This window comes from Humulus lupulus, chromosome 8 (assembly GCF_963169125.1).
Source record: "Humulus lupulus chromosome 8, drHumLupu1.1, whole genome shotgun sequence".
NCBI classification, from domain to species: Eukaryota; Viridiplantae; Streptophyta; class Magnoliopsida; order Rosales; family Cannabaceae; genus Humulus; species Humulus lupulus.
The window spans coordinates 6381338-6408855 of record NC_084800.1 but is presented as its reverse complement, the minus strand read 5'-3'; the positions used below and the strand labels follow the sequence as shown (position 1 = coordinate 6408855).

The window sequence follows — 27518 nt, the reverse complement described above, 5'->3', positions numbered from 1 at the left end:
CTACTGCGACAACCAAGTCGTCGCAATAAAGAAATTCTATTGCGATGACATTTTGATGTCATCGCAGTAGGTCCCTACACATAAGCACTAGGTCCATGCGCATACAGACCTTCTACGATGATATTTTTGCGACGACATGTTGTCCTTAAAAGCCTACAGAGATGACTTTGTTACATACAGAGACGAATTTTGTTGTCGCTAGCTGTAGGCCTGTTTTCCTGTAATGGTGGGGGATTGACGGGGTAACACAGAGATTTGGTGGGTTAGGGATGGTCGGAGACAGAGCCAAGGGTCGGGGTTGAACTGAGAATCTGGGCACTAGTCTTCGCCTATAAATCATCCTTATTTTGATATGAAACTCGAGAAAACATTTTATGAGTAACAAAATTAAGATCGCTCCATGGCTTGCTTACTTGGGCACACTGAAATTCGACATCAAAAAGCATTTTAGAGAAGTTCATAATTTTTTCAAAAAAAAATTTAAGATCTGCTTTGAAAACCCATATTCTTTTTTTTATTATTATTTTTTAAGAATTTGGTTTGTGTTGAAAGATTCAGGAGCACTCAGAGGGATTTTGACTAAGTTTTTGTTGGACTATGATTGAATCTATTGAGATGAATAATAAGTTTTGTATTGTGATATGGATTATTATTTTTGTTTGGATTGATGAATATCGAATCTGATTTTTTTTCTTATAAAATTTTGTTTGAGTATGTTAGGTTTAATTGGAGGAATTTGTTGATGAGATGAGGAAGATTTATTTTTATTATTATTGTTTGTTTGTTTTAATTAATACATATTTTTTTATTTAAATTCATTAATTACTTAAATATATTTTTTATTTAAAAAAATCAAATTAAAATTAAATTACAGGGTCATTTTAGTCCTATTAAAATAAAGTTTGACCAAAATTTGAATCAAAGTATTATTTTGTTTCATTTTCAAAAAACGGAGTCTGAATTAGTCATTTAACAAAGGGATTTGTTCATATTTACCCGTTTTTAGAGATCACTAACTAAATATACCCAACAACAATATTTAGTTAATTTATACCCAATTTTTAGAGATCATTTACTTGAGTTGCCGGAGTGAGGGCTATGTCGTGACTGAAATTAATGGTGTCAAAAGTGCAATGGTGAGAGAAGCAATTGTTGGTGGTGAAACTGGACTGGTGAGATATTTCCGAAGTTGCTGGAGTATCACCGGAGTATCGACAGAATGTGGAGAAGCTCAAAGATCATTTGCGTCATGGGCAAGAAGAAGATGAGTGAGGGTTGTGCGTGACTGTGTGTTTCAGTGTGTGTGTGAGTGGGAGAAAGGGCATAAATGAAAGAATTTTAAAATCTGGTTAAAAATTAAAGATGTCCTCTAACAATGGGTACTCCATCTAATTTTTACTTTAACAAAATAGAAGGTCTGATTAGTAACTTTTGCACAACATAAGAATTAAAATGATATTTACATATATATATATATATATAAATATATATTTTTTTAAAAAGTATTGACAAAGGAACTTTTGGGATTGAGCACACAATACGAATAAGCTATATAACATAAACATTAGGATAATAGTATTATTAAATTGGATACGATTATATAATTTTTATCATGTGATAATTTTGTTGTGAAATTTAAGAGAATATTAAAAAAAATTAATCCAGCAACAATAATAATCCACCTAAGATAACTTAATGCCTTCGAATTTTTTATGAATTTTTTTATCACATTCTCTCATCTTCATATATTTTAATAGTTGGAAAAAGAGATTATAATATTGTATTCAATTTATTTTTCATAACTTATTGTTAAGAAATAATCAACTAATTCATTTCTTCTATATATATTTTGTTGACTACATTTTTCGCTATCAACCGTAAGAATATAGATTAAAGAAATAAGTGAATCGAACTCAAGGATATTTACATGGTTCATGTTATAAATGAACTATAGTTTACGAGTCTCTGGTATTAAGATGATTGAAAGCTTGTGAGGGCAAACTTCAATGGTGTATTCTGAGTCAGCATTTAGATTACTCTGAGTACAAAGTATTTTCTCTCTAAAAAACTGAACATTTTACAATGAGACTCCCGACCCTATTTATAGAGGGTGGGGTCATTAATACTAATCAAAAGTAATTAATACACATTCTTCCCATTATTGGGAGATTAATACAACTTCAATGCATTGGGCTGCATTGAATAGAGACCACGACCCAAGCGAGATTTGCGGGGCCCACTGCAGAAAAAAACACATACATTATAGGGAACATGCCCCAGGTACTGTCAGGGCGTGCGGTACATGTACCTCCATGTCAGACAGCGTCGTAGTGGGTGTGCGAATTGTGGAGTCGTACACTCGACAACTCTGTTGACGGATCGCCCATAAAGGTTGTCAGACGATCCTGTGGCTCTAAAAACTCACATTTGCTGACACGTTGTGCCTTATCTTAGGTCCGAGAACCAAAACCTTGGACCTGTGAGACGACTGGGAGACAAGAGCCCTCGCCTTAATTGTCCGAGCAAGAGAACCTCCATCTCTGAGGACAGACCTCAGAGAGTAATCTATCAAGGCACCCACAATCCTGTTCGAGGCAAGGTCTCACCTAGGAGGACCCTCGCTTCGACCATAGTCCTCGAGCAGTAACATGTCCTGATGACGTTTATGAACGTCCAAGCCAACCACTAGGGGCCACCACGTGTGTGTGGTGAAAATACGTCCAACATATTTTTTAATAAACTCTATCTATTCAATCTCATCATTGTGATGAAAATTTTAACCCATACCTATATAATTAGTAATGTGGTTACCCAACACCACTACTCTTTTAGCATTTTCCGTGAATAAAACTTTATAATAACCAAGTTATTTAGTTATTTATATATATAAAATCTCTCATCGACATAAAAGGGTTGGAAAAAAGAGAGAGAGAGATATTGGTCCAAAACAAAAATGTGAAGAGAATGAAACAAAATTGTATATATATATATATTTATGATCGATAAATTTCTGTTAAAATATGAAGTACTAACTAAAATATATTTTTTTGTTCATATGCATAACTTGGTAGTATATCTATTTCTCCTCTTGGCAAGCTCAGGTTCAAATTCCTTTGTCCCATTATTAAAAAACAAAATTAAATAAATAAAAGTGAATATTTGTTCAAAGAAAAAAAAAACTGTAGCGAAGACGGTCAATTAAGTTGTTTATTATCATGTAAATTATTAATTAAGTGAAATGCATTTAGTCGAAAATTTTAATGTCTATCTACATATATGTATAAAAATATATTGCTATATATGCTATAGGATATTAATTAATGGACAATAGACCATGCATGTGATCACGTCCACTCAAGAAAAGAGCAGCTAAAATAGCCAAGTATTTAAAATCAAGACCCCTTGTCCTAAGACATGGTCTTCAGCAATTCAATACAACGACCCTGAAAACTGATGGTGTCAATCGAAGACCTCGTCCTCATCATCTATAATAAAGTGGGTAGAGATAGATATTATGAATACAAAATAAATAAAATAAAATAGAATAGAATAGAAATAAAAAGAAGGTATCCATATATATATCGTCTTTTAAAGTTCATTGCATGCATAATATTTATTTCAAACCTACAAAAGCAAATCTAAACTTGCTTTTCCTTCAACTACATCTGGAAAAATCTAGCTGATTCACGAGTAAAATCCAAGCTTCCATTGATAAGTGACGTCTAAACTTTCAAGCTCCACAGAAAACACAACTATTCCCACTCCAGAAAGTGGGATGAGAGCCACTATAAATACACATGCATATACTTAATCAGTTTCCACAATACCATTCATATATGCACATGACTAGCTATAACCACTCGTAATATTTGCTTCGAAACATTCCTACAAAGCCTCTTATATTAAGTTCCCTACTTCCATAATCATCAGTAGCGAACAACTACTTTCTCAGCTATGGCACCCCACGGAGAGTCAATCCCAAGCTCTACTCCAACTTTCTCAAACCGGACGGCCTCAACCTTCTCGAAGCCGCCTAGGCTTCCAATGTCGGAGAGCCTGCACCGAACGGTGTCAGACATCTCCTTTGAGCTGAGCAAAGCCGAGGCGGCAATGGACTGTGATCTACCGCCGATATCGGAGGTGGAGGACGCCAAGTGCGAGTGTTGTGGCATGGTGGAGGAGTGCACGCCGGAGTACATAGAGAAGATAAGGGAAAAGTTCTTCGGCAAGTGGGTGTGCGGTCTGTGCTCGGAGGCGGTGAAGGAGGAGTTGCAGAAGAAGAAGAACGATGCCGCCGCCGGCGGTGGTGGTGGTGGTTGCAGTGACGGAAAGGACGTTGAGGAGGCTTTGGCGGTACACATGAGTGCGTGTGTGAGGTTCAACAAGTTCGGAAGAGCTTATCCGGTTTTGTTTCAAGCTGAGGCTATGAGACAGATGCTCAAGAAGAGCCAGAGTGATGGAAGAATCAGGGCTAAGTCTATTAGTCCTAGGGACCTCAAAGGTGGTGCCTCAAAGAAGGGTGGGATTGCTCGGAGTTCGAGTTGTATTCCGGCGATCACCAGGGATATGAACGATCTAACCATGACTAGTAGCTGAGCTAGAGCTAGCTATAGCTGATGATGATAATCATGATCGATGATGATGATGATTAAAAAAGGGAACATGGTTTAGTTATTTTGTAAACCTCTTTCCCCCCTTTAACCATTATTTAGCCTCTACCTTGATTATATATGGACTCTTGTGTTTGAGTATTAATTTTAATTCTCAGACACAGAGTCTCACCTATATTCTACATATATATATATATATATATATTCTTGTTGATGATTAGCCTTTTTGTTACCTTGCCAGGTTTTTTTGTGTTTTAGGTTATTGTCCGAGTTCTGCCCTATCTTCTTTTTTGTATCCCATCCCATGAGATCTCCATGGTTTTCAGGTCTTGTATGTTTTAAGGTCCATCATTTTTAGAGTTTGTCTTGGGGCCCTTTTTTTAGGTGGAGAGATGACTTTTAACCCTGTCATTCATATAAGTTCTTGTTCAACTTGGAATCATCAAATGACTTGGAGTTTGTGGGTAGTTAGCCTAAATATGTTAAGGCTTATAAGTAGTGTGTTAATCTCCTTTCTCAAGGGGTTTTTGCTTTAAGTAGTTATGTGACCACGAAGTCTTTATTTATTATTTTTTTTAGTTTGAAAAATATTGTAATTGATTGACATAATCTGAAGTTTCAATAAAATAAGTCTTACCTTATTATTATTAATATTTTTGTATATATTAATGTTATGTTGTGTGTGTTTCTTAAGGTTTTATATTAGAAGGGTCGAAATGAAAGCCTATTTCAATAATCAAATATTTCACACAATGACATTGATTCTAACACCATCTCCGACCTATGCATCAAAACTATCTTTAATTTCAAAATTGTCAAATTTACTTCTCCAAATTTCGCCTAACTTTATCTTTATTTTGATGTTATTCCAATAAGCAATTATTAATTTGATGCAAGGGTTAATCACTCATATATCCCTATTAAGTTAAGTTAATTTCATTAATAATTTTTTTATTTGTACTTATTGATATAAAGTTATTACTTAATTATATATATTAATGTAAGTATATAAGATTATTATTAGTTAAATTATTTATTGATGATTAAAATGAATTAGAAAAATGAATATTCTTTTTTTAGGTAAAATTTAAAGTGAAATTGAAGTAGTAGTGATTAGAGATGAAATAGTAATTTGAAATGAAAAGTGTAAAAAAATAAGTTTAAAGTAGATTTAAAATGAAGTAAAATAGAAAATGCAAGTATAAAGAACTGATATAACTGGTACATGTGAGTAGTCAGCATAAAACTATTAATTATGATGCTTGGTCATTTAACGATAAAGAAATATTCATATAAATATTCTTTTAAATAACTAACACACACCCTAATTGCTCTTTTTCACTATTGTAATTTAGTGCATTCATAATAAATACACCAATCTAGGCCGTTCTGCGTCCACCTTGAGTTTTTTTGTGGCTTTTTACAATAGAATATCATGAAATAAGTTTTATATATAAATTTTTAAGAAATTACAGATTTTATTGGTTTTTTGCAAAAATGACTTTTTTTTTAGAAAAAGTATTTTATTATTTTTCTCATTAAAATTTCTAAGTTAGAAGTTTATTTTCCTATATTTTTGTACAAAATTAATTTAAGCTATAGTTTTACTATTTTTTTGGGTAAATCAGATCCGTGTATTGCCCAACAATCAAACAAATTACAACCTAAACAACACCAATAATTAGGCCTGAAGAGTTCAATTACAAGTTTTCAAACCAATCTATATCTATCAAATTTACTTTCTTTGGCATTACACCTTGTATTCTATTTTTCACGTCACTTTGAATTCTTTTTGTGAGAACCAACACCGTACAAACCCTCTGATTCCATATTGCAACATTCCAGCAATGCCAGATCTGGTAAACTGTAGCTGCAAGAGCCACTGCCAGGACGAGAGCTTTGCTCGAGTAATCCATCTTAACAATTTTGGAATTGTTGTTGTAGACACCTTCCAAACTAGCCATTCTTTTATGCTGAGAAAACTGAGATTACTTAAATGACAGTCAAAGAATAAATGATCTCTAGTTTCCTTACTCATTCCACACATTACACATTGGTCATCATGGGCTATCTTGAACCTGTGAAGCCTCTCTTTCACCTGTAATCGATCAAGGACCGAAAGCCATAGAATGAATCTATGCTTCGGAGTGGCAAGTCTATTCCACACCTCCATTCTCCAATGGACTTTCGAATGAGATGAGCAAAGGAGAGTGTACCCTTCTTTAATTTTGTATTTACCCAAGGAGATCAGTTGGAGTAAGTTGAGTTGCTTGTATGCTTCTTTCACCCGAACAATCTGACGCCAGTACCAACTACTGGTACTTGGGGCCGTAAACTGGTACTTTATTATAGTTTTACTATTAATAAAGTTTTGTTAACTACTATATTTTTCTCATAAATTTTTAAGTTTTTTTTTTAATTTTGCCATAAAATTTGAAAAAAGTCTAATCCTTATTTTTTTTGTAAACTATAAGTACGTATAAAAGCCATAAAACTGAAAATTCCCCTAAAAATAATACTCTAAATATAAAAGCAAACTTAAAATAAGTAATCATATACCAAATTTAAAAATAATTCTTTTTCTATACCAATTTTTAAGAAAAAAAACTTAATAACGTGATTAGTGGTGAAAATGCATTTTTTATTAATTTTAATGGTCAAAATAAATTAAGTTTAATTAATTTTTTAATGGAATTAACATGAATTATTTTATAAATGAAAATATTTGATTGGGATTTAATTTGTTGTTATATTGTAGGAAATAAATTGTGTTTTGGTACTTTGAAATGAAGAGAAAATAAGATAATCAAATCTGAAAGAAGAGGGAAAAAATGGTAAAAATAAAAACAAGAGGCCCAAAAAGATCCAGGCCTGCCCGCTCACTTCCTCTTCCTCTCACCTTCTCCCGCCACGTGGCGCAGCTCCAGCGTGCCACGCGTTTATCTCACCTCCCCAGACCCGCCCGCTACCCGGTTCCGTGCCCTGCCGCGCCCCGCCTCCTCGACCCAGGCCCAGCTCTGCCTAGGCCTCTCCTTCAGCACCTGCCCAAGCCCAAGCCCAAGCCCAAATCCTCCTCTCCCTTCTCCTTTGGCAGCCCAATCACCAATTGCTGCCATTTTCATTTGAGAAATTTACATAAATACGGAAAAAAATATATATAGTTTCTAAATTTATGAAGAAAAAAAAATTATATAAAATATGGTAAGTTTTAGAAAAAAAGTTTAAAATATGGTAAATAAATTACCATAAACTTAATTCTCTTCTCTCCCTCACCTTCTTTCTCTCTTCTCATTTCTTTCTTTTTCTCTTCTTATTTCTTTATTTCTCCTCCCCCATTGAGTGTCCATCTCAGATATCTTCCGGCGATGCTACCTCCGTCGCTGCCTCCAACAACGACAATGACGATCTGGTTTTTCTTCTTCTTCTTTCTTTCTTTTTTTTCTTTCTTATACGTCTTCTTCTGTTTTTCTTATTCTTCTTTTTCTTTCTTCAAATCTAATTTTATTCTTTTTCACATCTGATTTTGAACTTCATATTTGATTTTTCTGGGTTTTTTTTTTTTGCAAATCTGTTTAAGTAACTAGGTACTTGACTTCATATTTGATTTGATTTAAGAAATGTACTCAAGGAAAGTTGACTGCTATTATTTGGTATAGACTAAGGTAGTATAAGAAGCTAGGTAATTGAATATTTTATGGTACTTTTAACATATGAAAGCTTATGTTAGCTTATTAGTTTTTTTGGTTGGAAAATGGCAAAAGTTGTCAAAAGGTTTATCCCTGTGATGTTTAGATCAATTGGATATATGTTTAGTAGCCAAACGTTCACCAAATAAGGTTCTAACATAAATATTTATGTGTTTATTAATCATTTAAAGAAATAGAACTAGAACGTTTGCTCAAAAAATGTATCGGTTTACAAAATTTATTCAGAATACAAGTACAAGAAATAAAAAAACAAGCAAACAAAACTTTTGATTTTTCTGGGTTTTTTTTTTTCAAATCTGTTTAAGTAACCAAGTAGCATGATGTCTGATTCATTTTATTCATATCAGTTTTTTTTAGACCTAGGTGTAACAAGTTACAATAAAGATTAATTTAGGTTCTTTTGTTTAGATTTTATTTTATTTTCACATCTGAATAAGTAACCAGGTACCATAGCAATTGGTTCTTTTTTTAAGATTTGATTTTTTTTTTCAAACTTTGCTGTAACCAGTTACGATTATGATTAGTTTAGATTTTTTGTTTGAATCTTATTTTTTCCAAGTCTGGCTAAGTAACCGGTTACCATTGCAACTGTCTCTGATTTTTTTCATTTTTTTTCAGACCTAGTTGTAACCAGTTACCTTCACCATCAATTTAGTTTATTTTTTTCATATAATTTTTTTTCTTCCAAATCTCACCAAGTAACCGGTTACAATTCAGTTGATATTTTGATAATTGTACATTACTTAAAAAAATATAAATTATTTTTATAGTTGTAACCAATTACTACAACACCTCTTAAATAATAAAACTGATTTTTATAGTTGTAACCAGTTACCACACATCATTAAAAAAAAATTGACAGTGGCATACGATTATTATTACAAAAAAAAATTAAAATTGTTTTGATAGTGGTAACCAGTTACTGTGGATAAAATATTGATTAAAGAAGATAAAAAATGGAAGAAAAGAAGAAGAAATGAGAATAAAAAGCAACTGCTTACACCTAGGTCTAAAAAAATCAGATATGAATTAAATGACTCATGCGTCATAGTACCCGGTTACTTAAACAGATTTGAAAGAAAAAAACCACAAAAATCAAATATGAAGTTTAAATACGAAAGCCAATCATTTGGCTTTCTTACATACCAAGATAGTGGTTTTCGGATGAGCAGCTAAATGATTGCAATGTCATAGAGGCTTCCTTTGTGAGTGACAATAGAAGAAGATTGCATGTGGAAAAGTGTGACCTCCGCCTTTTATTTCAGCATGATAAAGATGAGTTTAGCTATCTCACTTGTTTTCATCCCATAATTTCAATTTGTTGCAAAATAAGATTCAGTGGTTATCCTTACTAAAGAATGTTGTGTGATCTTGTACACAGTACAACGCATGGAGCCATAGTTGTATTAATTTTATTTTATGCTTTTGTATTATTATTTTTGACTTTTTTTTTATTTTAAGTGGATCAATCAAACATATGACCTCATTGATAGTTGGATACTGCTTTAATTTTATTTTTTTTATACTAGTACATTTATTTTTATGCTTTATCACATCTGATTTGATAAAAAAATATTTTATCAAATATGAATGATAAAATTAACATAAATAGATTAAAATTATAAAAAATAATCTCAAAATAATAAAAACTAGGTACTAAAAAAAGTATAAAAGATAAAATATGGTAAACAAATAAAGTTTTACAAATATATGGGAAAAAAACTCCCATAAAAATGTACACAAAAAAAATATGCCATAAAAAACTTTAGAAAAAAAACTGCCATATTTTTCAAAATTTATAAAAAAAAATCTCATATTTGGTGTAATTTCCTCTTTTTATTTGTGGACTTTTGCAATCCCATCAATCTCTTATTTTACTCACACTCAAGCTTCATGCAAAGAAATAAATCCAAAAATAGTCATGATAGCATTATGAATAATAATATTAATAATAGAATTTGGTTTTAAATAATCAGATTTTATTATTTATATTTTATTTATTTATAACCCCAATTGTATTTCTATTTTGCATTTTAATCCCTTTTGAGACTATAAATAGGAGTTTATTTCATTAGTTTTGGACGTAATTTTGATTGTAAAGAAACTATAGAAAAATTTCCTCACTTTTCTCCTTATATTTCTTTATAATTTTTTTTTTTTAGAATGATGTGCATAATGGTCTAATCTTCCTTGGAAGGTTAGGGATGATCCCATATGCAAAGTGATATTATTTATATTTTTGATTCAATATATATATGTATTTAAAGTTTATACATTTGAGTAATTTATATTATTATATCATCTTTATTTATTGTTGTTAATATTATATATAGAATTAGTCATGTTTTTTCTATGTATTTAAAGTTAGTATAAATAATATTGATGCTTAGTTTTATGTTCAATATTTTATTGCATTATGGCCTAATGGTATAATGTCATTTTTAGATTTTTCATAAGATTAACATATTGCTTCAAAAGTAAGAACATATTTGCTCAAATATATTTTTGTAAAACATGCATGCACTTTAATATTAAATCCTCAAATTAAGTAGTTGGGATGTGAACTACTTGTTTGTGTAAATTTTATGAATAAAAAATCTATATAGCTAAACAATATATATGAGTGATTCTTGATGTCTTTCTTTTCTCTAATTTTGGATTACATCTTATTTTTATTTGTTTTATTTTATTATCAAATTTTCAAACCAAAAATCATAAATCCACTTCCTTTTTCATTTTCTTTCACTAACCTCTTGTATTTAATTTCTACTAATATTTTTGCTCTTAGTTACCTCCTTGTGGAATCGACCGCCCGATATTTACTAAAACCACCGCTTAGTGGATGCACGTTTTGGGCGTTAAACATAACACACCTCACAAGATGTGGGATTTGCGAGCCCAACAAAAAAAAAAGGAGCAAGGTTGCAGTCTGAATTTTTATGTTTTTATCAGTTTTTTTTTAGATTTTTTCTTGAATACATATATTTTTTTGTTTTTTTTTTACTTATTTACAATTCCTATTTTTTTTTTAAATACGCACTCAAGCTTTCAAAAATACAATTTTCAAAGTTTCATAATTACAAAAATACAGATTTTAGGAAAAATAACTTGAAAACAACTTGCTCGACCAACAAAAAAAAAATAGCAAAAATAATATATATCATAACAACTAAACATCAACAAAAAAAAAATCTAAAAACACACAAAATAAAGATGAAAGATAAAACCGTAAAAATGTAAAAATTTCCTTAAAACCGTAAAATTTAAAAAAAAATGTTTTCCGTAAAAACATAATTTTTTAGCGAAAATAAGTATTTTATGTAATTTTATTTTATTTAAAAAAAAAAAAACATTTTGGTTTCTTAATATTAGGGCTAGGCAAAAATATTTGTGGGCCGAAAACCCAATCCACACTGAAAAATGGGTCGAATAGGCTGAATTTTACTAGGCCGAAACCCAATCGGTGGCTGCATTACTGAGGCCGAACAATTCAGCTCGGATACAGGTGAGGAAAATATTGAGTACATTACAATAAACTTAGGGGGAAAATATTTTCCCTAAAAAATACAATGATGACGTGGCGAATGAGAATTTGACACCTGACATCACAAATCAAGGAAAAACGACAAAGTATTGAGAAAAGACCGACAAGCAAAAAAGATAGGTCCAGGGCCTAGGGAAGTCGACCAAGCCTAAAACCCCTAGGGGTGGTCGGCCCCAGCATGCACAAGGACCCCAAGGGGTGCTCGACCTGACCCCAACCCTAGGGTGGTAGGCCCCAGTATGCCCAAGGACCCCTAGGGTTGGTCAGCCTGATCTCAACCCTAGGGTGGTCGGCCTAAACCCCCAAGTACACTTCTATGAGAAATAATCACTCTCGTTCAAACTGAGATCAACAGGCCTAGCACATAGAGGATCAACAGGCCTAGCACCCAGAGGATCAACGGGTCCAACACCCAGAAGGTCACAGGTCCAACACCCAAGCATTGGTCGTCGGGCCTAGCACCTAAGTCTCATATACCAACAGAGACTTAACATTTTCCCAGAAGTTTCAACCGTGCATTATTTACCACGATCTAAAGAAACAACGAGAAGACCCACTGATAACTCTACAAAATAGAGTTATTTTATCACTTTTTATGTGCTAATTGTTGCTTAATTCTTAAGTTTTTAATTGGTTTATTAAGTTTTAAAGTAATTTTGAATTTATTAGGTTTATTTTAAATTTTATACATTTTTGTGTATTTTTATAGTTATTTTGTTGTAAAGTGTTGTAATTTATTCATTTGAATTATTGCTGCTTAGTTATAGGTCAAAAATGTCATTTTATTGAACTTAAATATTAAATATAAATTACGTGATAATTAATATTTTCAAAAATTAAATTGATTTATTTTATAGTTGAAAATATTTCACTATGATTTATTTTGTAGGAAATTTATGGTATTTTTGCAATCAAACCCAAGCCTCCAGCCAAGCCCATTAGTCGATCCAGCCTGCCACTCACTCGACCCAGCCACCATAGGCCCGCCTGGCCCGTGCCTCTCCTCCATTCAACCCACCCGAAGCACCAGCTGCCCCAGCCGTGCAACTTCCTCCACGCCACCAGCGCCCAGCACTCCACCAAACTCTTTCCCAAGTTTCGGCCAGCACTCCACCAATCCTTTCCCCCAGCCAACCAAAGCTAGCTACCAACCCAGGCCCTCCATTCGGCCCAGCTGCCTCCAGCACCTGCCATCCCACACCAAGCTTGCCTATTGTCTTGAGCCCAACAATGTACATTTGCCCCCTTTGTCAAAAATGCCAACTTTTTACCTAACTTTTCTATACATTTTACCCCAACATCATCATTATACCCTATAATTTACTAATGTTTGCCATACTATTATTAATTTAATTAACTTAAATTGATTATTTTAATACTCTAATTTTGGCTATAAATAGGAAATTTTCAAGACCATTTGGGTGTGCTTAATTTTGGGAGAGGCTACACTACACAAGTTTCTACACCTTCAAACTTTTCTATTCTCTTCATCTTCTTCTTCTTTTTGGTCATTTTTCCTATGAGTTTTTAGAGGAAAAATTTGGGGGTTTCTCCTCCAAATTTTCCTACTTATGTTTGTAATTTTTAGTTTGTATTTGCTATTTTATTTATGAGTTTCTAATCTTTTTAAGATTATTAAGGTGATGATGAAACAATATGTAACTAGATAGTGTTTATTTTGTATGTTGATTTCTCATTTTGTGCAATAACGTTTATGGATTTTCTTCTTCAAATATTTTCTTTCATCTTAAATATCATGTATTTTTTATTGTTAGCTCATATTTACACTTTGTTCTTCATTAGTGCAAAAACATAATATTCTTTGTGTAAGATGTGTCATTAAATTGTACACATATTTACACTAAATGCTTTGAAATTATAATTTTAAAAGTGAAGATAAATCTTATATTTTTATAAAAACTTGTACTTAAATAGAATATCTAATTTGAATAAGTGATGATTTGATTAATTTCTACTATTACTAAAACTTGGAAATCAATGTATTTATAAATATTATTGAACTTATATTTTGTAGATTATTTATCTTAATAATCTTTCTTTTACCATCTTGATTTCTATTATTAATTTATGTTTTTATATTGTCTTTAATTTATTTATTATTGTCCCTTATTTGATTTTCTTGTCACAAATTCTCATCAATCTTTGGAGCTAGGTTATAATTTATTAATTTTGGTTTAAAATAGTTTTCTTTTCGATTTTAGACAACTCATTTGGGTTCGACATCCTTGCTTACACGATCACTATTCTATATGAACGATTCGTGTGCTTGCGATTTATAAATATGTAAAACATACCCGTTTTGGATCCATCACCCACGATCATGGGAAGATGGACACGTCTCTCCATTACATGATAATTGTGTACAAAACCACGATCCCAATACTATTGGTCATGTAACAACCTGTGGGTACTATAAATAAAGGACCCAAGACTTCATTTAGGGGCACTTTTTGGACTCTTGGCTGGATGACTTTCCCTGGAATTTCGGAGATCTAAAGAACATTTGGGGAGAAATTCTGGGCAAGTGACAACCAGTGAATACTTTGGTTCAACAGGGCAATTGTCAAGTGATTCAATACTAAAAGCTAAGTGGGTGAGGTTATTACTGTTCATCAGAACAGGGTTGAACCACTATAAAAGTCATGTGTGTTTATTTAAGATATTGTACTCTATCATTTATTTTATTTATTTCGTTCAAAATATGTCGTATAATGCACATACGACCGTAACTTGTAAGGGCTTATTCCATTTTAGCCAATTTATAAAATTTCATTTATTCATATAAAAATTGATATTTGCATCATAATCCCTTTTCTTTTGCAAAAGTTATTTCTATTCCCCTAATAAAGTATTTTGATAGCACAACTTCATTATGTCACTCTTTTGTTTCAGTTGAGCCATTTTGATATTAAATGGAGCATGTTAAATGCCAATAAGGATATACATATAGACATGTTATTGGACCACATGTTAAATAAATAGTTTTTTTAAGAAAAACCATTTTAAAAATAAATTTAGGGAATTAAGAAAACAAAAAATGAAAAAGTAAAATTAAATAAGCTTTCCTTTAATTAAATAAAAAAATGTTAAAAAAAAAGATAGATAGAATGAAGGGTCTCTTCATCTTCTATATTTCACGATCAAAACTTTATTGTAATACTCCTAGCTTAGACACGAACACCAAGAAAGAAAATTAAATGAAGCCTAGCCACCACATTGCCCAAATCTAAAATGACATTCATCCTCGAGGTTGCACCGTCGAAATATATGAACCTAGATATGGTGTTTCTGTCCACCCTAAGTTCGGAACCTTTGTTCTTCTGACGACGCCTTTTCCCGAGCGTGGCCTTGCCTAAATGCTCTACCCTTGCCTACGCTTCATCCAACTGTGAATCTAGGCAACCACGAATGGGAAGAATGGAGATGATTGGAGAAGAGTGGAAAATCATAAGAGAGGGAGATGGGGAAGATAGAGTAAGTTTTTTATTTTTGTTTTTAAATTTTGTCGAACTCATCTAATCTATATTGTCTTTGGCACTGTCATCTGATCTGTCTTGTGTGTTCGTAAAATTTGCCAGCAGTATTTTTTAACTTTTCATCGGAAAGGAAATTAAGGAATAAAAAAAAACAAAATTATTTAGGTTTTTTATTAAAGTAAAATTGATTTATTTTTTCATTTTTTGTTTTTTTTATTCCCTAAATTTATTTTTAAAATAAAAAATTAATTATTTAGCATGTGACCCAATAATATATCGACATTAGTCTGCACTTAACAAACTTAGCTAGCATTTAATAGCAAAAATAACTCCGGTGCAACAAAACAATAATGGAATTATGGAAGGGAGTTTTGCCGTAAAAACTGTTGATTGGGGGCATAAGTGTAATTTTGCAAAACGATGTGTGTGTGTGTGTGGGGGTACCCCAAATGTCCCAGAAAAAAAATCTAATTTTGCTAGTTACAGTTGTTACAATTTTCGCCAAAAGAAGGAACAAATAAACGAAAACACCATGGCCTTAACCTATATATGTTTATTTAATAAGAACACTCTTTCTCTAGAATTAGTTTTAAATTATATGAAAGAAAGTGTTTCATGTTCTAAACATGGTGTGGTCTACTAGATAATCGTTTAAAGGGAGAAAAAAAATCAACCATAACGAGAAGCAATTCGAATCCCCATTAAATGCACAGGAGGATTTTCTTGAACTAAATAAGGACAAGCAAAATTTACATATCTAAGGAACTTTAACATGACCCATATACCAAAAACACATATGGCATTCCACATTACAGTTCTTTTGTTTATAGTACACAGATTTCTTTACTCAGAAATCACATTTGAGGCCAAGAGAAGAAAAAAAAAAACGAATGGACATTAGCAATATATATGAATTAGATTTTCTTATCTAAGTAGTATGTAGGGGAGATTAAGGCTTAGACCGTATGCTGGGTGAACTTTTGATCCATCAGGATTTGCTCTTGAAATTTCTTTGAGCTTTGAAATCCACCATAATCACAGAGATGTTGTCCTTGCTGCCCTTGTTGAAGGGCAAGCATGGGCATGCAGAGGTACTCAGCCGCTGCATGAGCAGCTAGATAGGCCCCCAAACCCCTGTCTGCCAAAGCTGTCACACCATTCTTGTGCCAGAGCAGTAGCCGCCGTCGAGCCACTTCACAAATTTCCTCGTTCGCCATAACGTCCCATAAGCCATCACTGGCTAAGATAAGGCACTCGTCCTCTCTGTAAGATAAAAGAGAAAAAAGAGCAACTAATTAGAAATTAGAGACAACAAAGAAAACAACGGTACTACTGAAGCAAGCAACTTATTTCTTAGGCATTAATGGAAGGTAGGATCAATGTCAGATTAGGACTGACAGAGATCTATCTATGGACCTTGGTGGCCATTCCACTGAATGACCTTTCCTCCGGATGCCTCAATCCTAGCATACTCGTCCTCTCTTCGGCTGAGAAAATAGATAAAGCCAAGAGAAAAAGTAGGAAGAATAGATTAGGTTCTCCGAAGAGAAGTTCTGGCAAGTTGCGATATGAAAGACCACGAAACCTCCTTCCTTACTTTATGATCTACTGACAACGGGACGGGTTCTTTCCCACGGCATAGCACCGCTCTTGAGTCCCCACAGTTTGCAACTATGATGTGTGATGAACACACTAATGCAACCACAGCTGTAGACCCAACAGTTTCTGGGGCAACAGGCTCAACTGTAGCATCAGAAGCATCTCCATTAATTTTTCCTCCAATCTCATCATCTACCTTTTGAAAGCAAGAAGTGAAGGCTTTTCTCCCACATCTCCATTGCATTAATCATCATTACTCATTCATATCTCCTCGGCCAAACCCAAATGGATATTAAAGTTAACAGTATTAGAGTTTTCCAGAGTCAACTATCAGAAGGAATATTAAAGTAATACAATCCAAAAATAATAGCCCATATTTTTTTGAGAAGTAGGCAAATGACAACTAACAAATAGACACCATAGAAAAGAGATTACCTGAGATCCCCCATGGCCATCCTAAACACCATAAAAATAACTGGTTAGGTGTGCCAAATTCTGGTCGATTCCATTGAGCATATGATTTCCAATAATTGCATCTTCCATTTCTGGTCTTCTTCCACAAATAGAAACAGAGCCCCAGAGGGGAAGACAGTCCTATTCTAAAACACTTCGGCTGCCTCCTTTACCAAAATTCTTCTCCCCATGTGACTGAATAACCAGTGTAGAGGCCACTAAGTCAGACTTGCTGGATCTATCTGAGGCAGGGCTCACTGCTGCAACAATAACTTCACCGGAAGGCATCTTGCCATTGCTTGATTCCACCAAGATAATAGCCTTAGCAAACTTATTAGGGGTTATATTATGGTTTCTTAATATTTAATATACATTAATATTTTGTTATCTTAATGCCTATTTTATAAATTAGCAAAGTTATCATATAGCTTATCAACAAAATCATTACATAGGATACTATATGGTTTTCTACTTAGTTAATATATACATATATATATATATATATTAACTAAGTAGAAAAATAACTTAAAATTTACTTTTGAATCATAGCAAAAATTACATATTTTGGTTACTGGTTGAAGTTAATATTGTTTAACCAAATTAAATAATAAATCAAAACTTAATTTTGAATCTTTAGTATAAAACTCACTTAGTTAAATCATTTTTTTTTTTGGACGGTAAGAAATTTATATTAACATATACCAAAAGTATTCCTTTTAAAAATAAGTAGTAGTACCAACTTTTTGCCCAAACAACTGGTAATATGACCGAATTTTTTTTCTAAAGTCATAGATATACCCACAAACTTATTAAAAAATAGCAATGATATAAGAAAAATGGGTGGGTTTTGTTCGTTTCAAGAAGCTTGTTCCAATGATACTACCCTTCGATCTTGGAGTGGCTGAAGGGAACCCGTGTTCGGCAGTAAGCTCATCGAAGTTTCTTCCTCTTTCCTTCGATGCATGTTGGCTCCACTTAATTTTTTTATTTTTTTTAAACATTTAGGTATTTTTTTGTATTTCAATCTTATTTTTTTTTAAATTTATATATTGGCCCCATCCAAAAATTTTCTTCACATTTGGCCCCCTTGCTTTGGTTTTCTACCTCTGTCCCTGCATGTTGTGGTTGGCATCTAGGCTGAGCAGTTTCGACGCAAGTATTTTTGGTTTATTTTTTTCCTCGTTAGATTAAGTAGAATGGGATTTTTGCAACGTTAAATGTAAAGTACAATTCCGTTAGATTTTAAAATTTGGTTCATGAAGGAAATAAAACTTATAAGCTCAAATACCAAGATATAATACCTGCGGTAAAGGAACTGTCATCATCTGAAAACATCAATTGAGAGAAAATGAGAAATGTGAAAGAAAGTTTGTAAATGAAAATTAAAACTCTCCCTGACCTACTTTCTTTTGCATTGTAAATTTTATTAATAATAATCATTGATATTTTAAAATATAAACTACCTAAATATTATCCACTTGTCAAATATTTACATAATAGAATATATAGGAAAATGTAGAAATGTGCTTCCACAAATTGTAACGTGAAATTATTTTATCAAACATGGCATCGGTTAAATAAAAAAAATAGCTCCATGCAAGAAAGAAGATGACAAAAAGAACATAATTTAGTCACATTATCACAAGGAAAAGAGTCATAAAAGAGTTTGTTAGGAACTAATCTCAGTCTCAACATCCAAACTCCAAACTAAAGCAAAATATCCAGATGAACATAGAAGACAAATTAAGGTTTCTATCCTTTCTTAATCCTATAAGCTAATATAGAAGTTCAGCCACTTGGTCTAAATATCACACAAAAGACCAGTTCATAAACATAAAACAGATACAGTGTGCGTTCTCCTCCTCGTTCAGCACTTTCCAAGCCACTGCTCTTTCGTATGACACTGGCCGTCCCATGCTCGAAAGACAGATTCCCCCTTGAAGACAAGAAAAACCCTACAATAGGAAATTCATAAAATAAAAATGTAAGTTTCAATGTCAATAAACCTGTGTTTAAAACAGAAAGAAATGAGAGGCTGGACCTGCTGCATTATCTGAGGGAACTCTGAGCAGAGAGTCTTCCGTCCATGGTCATCAAAAATCTTTTCCAAACTAATATCTTGCAGTGCAACCAAGGTGGTTTCAAGCATGTCAAGCCCCGCCTGGTTTGCGAAGGTAAAAACTGGCAAAGCCTGCATCAACATATAACCATGCTTCAAATCAAACGTTACAAGCAAGGAAAGTTTTGTTCAAGCAATAAGTTGACCCAAGTTCTGTGTTTGAATATAGATATGTTAAACCAATATCCTTAACTTTTTACTAAAATATTACTGGTACACTATATCCCTTTCCTGGCTGTTATATTTGTCATATTGTTGATGCTTATAGATGGCTTCCTATAAATACTATTATGTTCCTTGTAAGTCCCACTAACAAATCCAACTGCAGAATGACAGCAGTAAATCGAAGTCATAGCATTTGCACAGTAACAAAGTGTAAGATCCCAATTGTCAGTGCATGGGATGGGGGCACAAGAAGAGAGATAACAGAATACACAAAATTATGCACGTACCTTCATTGAGCAACACATAACAGCATCCGAGTGATGCCACAAGGTTTTGAGAAGTGTTTCTCCTCCCTCGCCACTGGATTTAAGTAGTTCAACACCCAAGTAGCACCTGATTAACAAAGAAACTATGTTCTTAGTAAAATTATCTAATTTGAGCTACTAATACCTTGTGCATGAAGTAGATTAAAATCAAATAGGGTAAAATAATGTGTAAGATGGAAAAATACGACTCACCTATAACTGTTGCAGATCCAACGAGCAAGTGTCTGTGCTTCGGGAGTACCAAGCGGTGAGCGGAGACCAGCCTGTGAACTCAAATGTGAAGGTGACAGTGCTAATGCCACCCTTTGAACTGATGAGATAATGCTGCGGACATACTGCCTAGCCATGGAGGCTACATGTTCTTGCATGTGGCTTTCAAATGCAAATTCAAAAGCTATCGTCATCACAGACCTCACGCAACCATTGTTTGCAGAATAATCACTTGAAGCTTTAGTTCCATTTGGCCCAATTTCAAGAGCAGAAGCCAGGTCTAGGGTGCGATTTGGACTAGAGGCTTCCTGCAATGTTGTTCACTCTGTATTATGACTTGCCAAATTGAATTAAGAGATCTTACAGAACAAAACTACAAGGAAACTGACCTTCCCAGAATCCAAAGGAATTATTCGGAACCCAGAAGGCAGAAGAGGTGCATCATCAGCAAAAGATGCATCAATTGGAGCAAAAATAAGTTCAGCACAAGAGCCAACAGCATTCTCGTCCATTCCACTGCAGAGCTAATGAAACAAAAACATGCAGTAAAATTTAGTATAAGAATCAGTCATATACACGACAAACATTACAATAGAGTAGAAGTAGGTACATAGGCAATGGAACTTGTTCAACACTCCAACAAATTCTAAGAATGGCATCTACATTTATTACACAAGTTAAACGCTTAGAGAAGTTAACAGCATCATGCCATCTACCAGCTAATATCAAAATTGACACTATCACAAACCTACTGGACCATTAGAAAACTGGAATAAATAAGAAAAACTTACTTGCAAAAGGAACATTTCTCTTGGCATCATTGCATCTTCAGGAGAATGACCAACACCTTCCAACTTAATGACTTCCAAGAACTACAGCACAAAATTATCAACACAATTTACAAGTCTTAGAAAGTTTAATAAAGATAAATCTTTATGTTAACGTCTTCACATAATGTAGCTGAGGAAGATAATGTAAAAAGAGCCAATCATTGCTGTCTGTCTTTACCTCGTCATGTTCAATAGTGTGTGCCAGGGGCAGTATAACTTGCCCACCAAAACTACCAACCCGTGAACCTGCTAAACTACAGGGACCCACTTTAACAGCTGCAGCAGAATAAGCATCAATGTTGTTGTCAGCCCATTCTGACCTATGCTCTCGCAGGAACCTAAGAAGGATAGCAGGAGGGACATTCTGGGAAATAACACAGAACAGTAGAACATGAATATTACAAGAAATGTCAAAAGGAATAAAATGGTAACCAAAAATGACATTTTCACCATGCAACTGGCTTAAAAGTGAGGCTTGTATATTCTTAGACATAGTTATTACAACTTGGCTGTCTTTTTCCTATAGCTTTAAGTTGTGCACAGCATGTTACTGAATATCCATTACATAGGAGGTGGGGGTGGGGGTGACAGTTAGAGATTATACCCACAATACCTCCAAGACTTCCTCTATAAGAGGAGAGTTGTGGTACCATATTAGCTAAGGCCTAGCACCACCTGAATATCCATTATAAACACTATAGTCTATGTAAATAATCATGTATAATAAGTAATATATTGCATCGAAATTCAATCCATGGCACAAATCATCTTATCACGTCCAAATAGTCTATTTATTATCAACTCATTTAAAGTTTTGCTATATCCAAAGTCTTGAAAAAAAATAAAACAAATAAAAAAAACTGCTGAATCTGATCTCATCCATTACAGTCCCTATGGGACGCATAACAGAGATGTTTTCCTCAATTATAGCAAATAATCAAAAAATAATTTGTGAAGAAGCCTGACCTGTAACAGCATAGAGGCTTTAGCACATAAAACTGCATTGCTGACAGCTGGAAATTCATTAGCGAAAGAAAGATTTAAGCCCATTAGTTTGTCAGGAGATGAATTTACAAGGATAGTAACATCATCCATCCCATCGTTTCCCATCATTGACCACCCCTCATCAGTAAAGCCATTAAGTGCCTCATTAAAACCCCTGCCAAGTAAGATCCATTAGATTTTAATGGAAGAGACAATAACTATATGGTGTGACAAACATCTCAAAAAGGAACAAGCCAAACCTGCTAAGCCTTTGGCTCAGTACTCTTAGAGCAGCAGGACGTCTACCCCAGCCTGTGACATTAGACTGAGAAACCTCATGGGCTATCTGCCTTAGCTGCCTTAATGCCTGAAAAAAGAATACAGTAACATAACAGAATCAGAAATAATACCTCGCACTTAGACATATCTTAAGCAGAGTAATAACAATCATTAAGAATCCACAGAGAGATTCTCACCGCCATTGTTGTCTTTTGAGCCAGAACAGTAGATGACTCATACAGTGGACGCAATACTTCTGGCACATTCCAAGGCTAATTATGATTAAGAAAAAACAATATTTAGTTATCGTTATTCCCAATCCCACATTTGCGTCAGACAAAAATTACATCAAAGAAAATTGTTCAACTACACAATTAATGTAACTCAATCACCTCCAAATCCATATGATCAACAATGTGTATGATTGAACCACCCCCTTCACAAGGTCGAATGAGGTATCCACTAGGCAGCATCTCTGCCCTAACAAAATGTTGCACCGGAGGCATGGTTGGACCATTCTGAGTATTTTTAAGAGATCTCTCACAAACCTGTATAATAACAAATTAACCAGAAAGAGTTACAGTGATGAAAGCAAATGCTTTGCACAAAAGAGCATTTGCACATGCACATACACATCTAAATGAATACTGTCAATTGATATGCAATGCCAAGAGAACAAGATTTCATAGCTGTATATAATTTCATACCACAAGGCTGCCATCTTCTAAAACAGAAGTATAACGCAATAACCAGAAATCGCGAGCAGGCGCCAAAGTAGTTGGAGCGTAGAGCTGCATCAATAAATAAAAAAATTGTCTAGTAGTGTTCTAATTAAAATGACAACTTGACGTGTATAGTTGAACTTACCTGCAAATAAAGCAGCTCAATGGTTCCACCATTTGCGGTTGGCAGCACGTTCAGAACATCCACGGCACGGCAATCGCGATACCACGATGGTCGATCCTTGAGGATTTCCGCAACCTGGAATGAAAATAGATTGTCAGAATTTTTTTCAACTTATACTCAAGTGAGACTAGAAGAAAAGAAGAAGAATGTGTTAAGCTACATGAACTTACCCTAGTAGGTTCTAGACCCACCAGGCCGCAGGCTCGTGCTGCCACTCCAGTGCAACCATGAGAAATAGCAACGATTCCAATGGAATCCGGACCAGGCTTTGTACATTAGAACATATAACACAAAAAAAGTATCTAATTAAGTTATTCGTACAGCTTCAAAGCCGCAACTGTAAAACCAATGACAAAAGGAAACTAGGCAAATTTGATATTATAATAGACCACGTCTTTTTTTTTTAAAAAAAAAAAGCTGAAACTGTAAAAGTCCAAAGGCATGCTGATGTTTACGTTTCCCAATAATAAATAAATGAAGCCAGTTAAAATATAAATAAATAATTCACGCCCCAAAAGCTTGACCTTTAGTTAATTATATATTAATATTAATTAATCAGCTAATCCATTAAAAATTGCAAAAGGGTACCTTCATTCCAGGCATTTGGACCCACTCCACAGCAGTTCCAGTAGCCTTTGAAAGAAACTCTGCTAAAGTTTCCTCTGCAATGGACAAAAGCCTGGAAACATACAAACCAGAAATCGATAAGCTAAAAACACACAACAAGAGGTGTCACAAGAAACGATGACTGAAAAGGACCCAACAACAATAACCCCACTAACCCTGCAGGACTAGCATCTCTCGGCGGATGCTGAGGGGTCAAATGGTGTTGACCACTCGTGACCACCGATTCACAACTTGTATCTTTGGTTGCAAGCGTTGTCTGCAAATTAAAAATTAAAAAATAAAAAATAAATAAAACATTCTGCAATCTCAACTCCCACATAGTTATGAAAATATCATAGTACAAGTGAGTACTTGAGATAATGAAAAAATATAAATAAACAAAATTAAAATAGCTAAAGACATGTGTTTCTCACGCTTTGGGTATGCTGGCGAAAATATCCATTTTCATACACCAATTGCGACACCTGCTTCTGCAACCTATCATTCTCCTCCATTAACAGCTTATTCATGGCTGTAAGCTTCCTATTCACAGCCTGAAGGCGTGATGCTTCTTTCCTTTGTTTCTCTCTGCATCTGTATATGCACCAAAAGAACCCAACAAATCAATGGCAAGAAATAAAATAGCCGCTCCGGCTAAAGGGAAATTTTAAAAATTCCAAAAGTCATAAAATCTGCAAAATATATACCATAAAATGCAAAACCCAGAAAAATTATATCATTTCCAGACTGGATGACCGCGTTTTAAAAGAAAAATAAATATTGAGAAAAATAACAAGTTGGATGCCAGAAAAGATAGCGAATGAAACAAAGAAATTTTAATGGACGATGAAAGAAATACCATTTCAAAACAGGGAACTAACCCAAATTCTTAGTTACACATCCATAACCAAAGTATCGAGATCCAAACTATAAATTCTTACCTAAAACTACTATTACACAAACACTTAAATGAACAAAATTATTCAAAAAAAAGGGCAGATAAGTAACAAAAGTTGTACCTTCTGTTCTGAAACCAGACCTTGATTTGTTTAGGCTCAATATTAGAGAGAATAGGGCACTCCCTTATAAGCTGTTGGCGACGAATCGAACTGGGTTTGGGGCAATCATGATAGAGCCTTTCAAGGGCTTCAACCTGCTCAGGTGTGTACCTTACATACTTACCGTTATCCAGTCCCGGTTTACCATCCTTGCAGGACATAGCCATTTTCAGTTCTCACCTCAAAACACCAGACCTATACTAAGTCGTTTCTCCTCCTCGGGACCAACTTCTAACTCTTGAAAAAGCTTCAGAGCTTGAAAGAACCAAATGGGTCGGAATCCCAGTACAGAAGTTTGCAGAGCCTCCACGTCCCTAAATCTTCGAGCTTTCGTACTTAAATTGTTAAGTGAAAATAAAGATAGTGATAAGCTTAAAGGGGACAGCACTATCCTTAACTCGGAGACAAATATCCTTGTTTCCCGAAATAGTATAGACGGCGCCAAATACAACGAACATATACAAATCTTCGAGATCAGAGCTCAGAAACACCCATAACCAAAGCTAACAAAAAACCAACAACCACGATCTGGTTCAAATTTAGAAACAAAAACAAAAAACACAAAATTCCCAATTCGACTCGGCTAATCCGAGCGATTCCCCATAACTCAAAGCGATCTTTTAATCAGCAGCGAAAACGAAAGCTTCCCAGCAACCCCCATGGCTTCCTTTCCTTCACGTTCCTAAAAGAAGATGCATACTTCTAGGGTTTCGAAAGCATCAATAGATAGAGAGGATGAAAGGAGGAGGGGGTGTGGTTTTGGGAGAAGTCAAAAAGGGAAATCACGGGTCTGAGATTTTGTTTATTCCCAAAAAAAATAAAAAGGATTCAGATTCTTATTCGGATTCGGACAAGAAAATAAAAAAGGGCGAATAGCTGTTCTGATATTGAAACTAAAGCAGCAGAAGGAGAAGAGGGTGAGTGAGCCCTAGTTCGAGGCAGTAGCAGTGGAGAAGATAATAAAAAGCAGTTGTCTCTGTTTTTGATTATTGGTTTTGGAATTGGATTTTGAAAATTTGATTATTGGTTTTTTAATTCGGTGTTTTTGGATTTTGGTTTCATTCTAATCTATGGCGTTGTGGTTGAATTTGATGGGGTTGGCTGTTTGGCTGGGTTCTAGTAGTGCAGCTGTAGATGGTGTTGGGTGTTGGGTGTTGGGTGTTGGTGTTATTGCGTTTTTTTTCATTGGTTCGTCACTTTCGGCTCAGACTCTTTTCTCTCTCTCTCTCTCTACTGTACAGCCAATGTTGCTACTACTAACCTTTTTCTCCCTCTTTTTTTTAATATTATTTTTAAATATTCGTTTTCTTGGTAATTTAAATCTTCACAATATCTAAAATACCCTCATCCAATTTGCCCAATCACACAATTCAAACGTGTTTAAAGCTGCCCTGCCCTATCCTATATGTAATATTTTTCCCACTCTTTATCTAACATAGAATTTGAGAATTGAAACAAATCAAATAAATAAATAAATTTCATTTTTTTTGTCTAAAGTTAATTTCACGTTTACGCGGTGCTCAAACCATACTCTTCAGAATAACAATAATTTAATGGGACGAATGATATGATTTTGTGTGCCAGAACTTGATTAGTTGTTTTCCATCAAGTTAAAAAAGTTTGAGGGTTATTTCTGTCCAACACAAGTAAAAGTGGAAAACGTATCCACTAAAGGGCAGGTGCAAGATGGTAAAAAAAGTCGAGTTAGAAGGGCAATAAAGGAACACCATGCGCGAATAAGCAGCTTTAAAATACTAAAGGCATGAGAGAGAGAGTTTCTGCGTGGGGGCAGAGAGGACACCATGATGAGGTTCTTGCATGCGTCTCGGTTTTAATTTCTTAAAGCTGATATAATATTATTATTATTATTATTATTATTTTCCCCCATAAAAGGAAAAAAAAATCATTTTTTTAATATTATAAGAAAAAATATTATAAAATTTATTATGCTACGTCATCATTACCACGCTGCAATGTATATCTATATTATACTATACTATACATGTATAATAAATATGTACAGTAAAAGATATTACATGTACATAATATACTTACATAGATGACATGACGTTTGACATGACACGTGTCACATAAAAGAATAGAATGGTGATGGGATGGTGGGTGTGTGATGTAATGGGTTCGTAGGGACAATTACGCGGCTGTCCAAAGCTATTATAAACTGTTTCGTTTATACCCCCCAAATCCAATCTAATCAAATTCGACATACATACACACACTACAACTACGCCCAAACTCGTCGTTATCATCTTCAATTAGCGTACTGGAATTCTCTATTAGATACAATATTAATACGAGTGTAGAACACTCAATCTTTTCAATGCCTTGTATTAGGGCAATTAAATTAAAGCCACTGATTTAATTTCCTTTGTTGGTAATTTTATTCATGAATTTCATTAGCCACATATTATTTGATGTCCTCTAGTAGATCCACTTTGTCAATCATGGGCTATGAGCTGTTTTTGGTACTATTTAGGTGTACAATCACTAAATATCTGGCTTCATTTGCCTGCCTACTATATTTACCTAGAAAGAGATGTTATTATATGCTTGTATAGTTTGATTTTTATTTTTCTTTTGTATAAACATGTGGATTAGAGTGTTTTA

The 27518-nt window shown here is 34.0% G+C and overlaps 2 protein-coding genes and 1 pseudogene across 2 annotated transcripts; 1 reads left to right on the top strand and 2 right to left on the bottom strand.

Moving 5' to 3' along the window:
* Positions 1-3813: 3813 nt before the first annotated feature.
* LOC133794354 (uncharacterized) lies at positions 3814-5261 on the top strand. The gene has a single exon (XM_062231574.1). The coding sequence runs from the start codon at positions 3955-3957 to the stop codon at positions 4594-4596; it is 642 nt and encodes a 213-aa protein (XP_062087558.1). The 5' UTR covers positions 3814-3954; the 3' UTR covers positions 4597-5261.
* A 10766-nt stretch (positions 5262-16027) lies between these two features.
* On the bottom strand, positions 16028-17757 carry LOC133794937 (protein phosphatase 2C 7-like; annotated as a pseudogene).
* A 1262-nt stretch (positions 17758-19019) lies between these two features.
* Positions 19020-26111, bottom strand: LOC133794353 (homeobox-leucine zipper protein ATHB-15). Its single transcript, XM_062231573.1, has 18 exons — positions 24855-26111; positions 24270-24429; positions 24012-24112; positions 23818-23908; positions 23400-23495; positions 23191-23304; positions 23031-23114; positions 22716-22871; positions 22521-22595; positions 22305-22411; positions 22027-22219; positions 21239-21424; positions 21022-21102; positions 20620-20754; positions 20213-20538; positions 19982-20087; positions 19452-19601; positions 19020-19365 (listed from the first exon to the last, which is right to left on the bottom strand). The coding sequence occupies exons 1-18, from the start codon at positions 25058-25060 to the stop codon at positions 19219-19221; spliced, it is 2514 nt and encodes an 837-aa protein (XP_062087557.1). The 5' UTR covers positions 25061-26111; the 3' UTR covers positions 19020-19218.
* Between the last annotated feature and the right edge of the window lie 1407 nt (positions 26112-27518).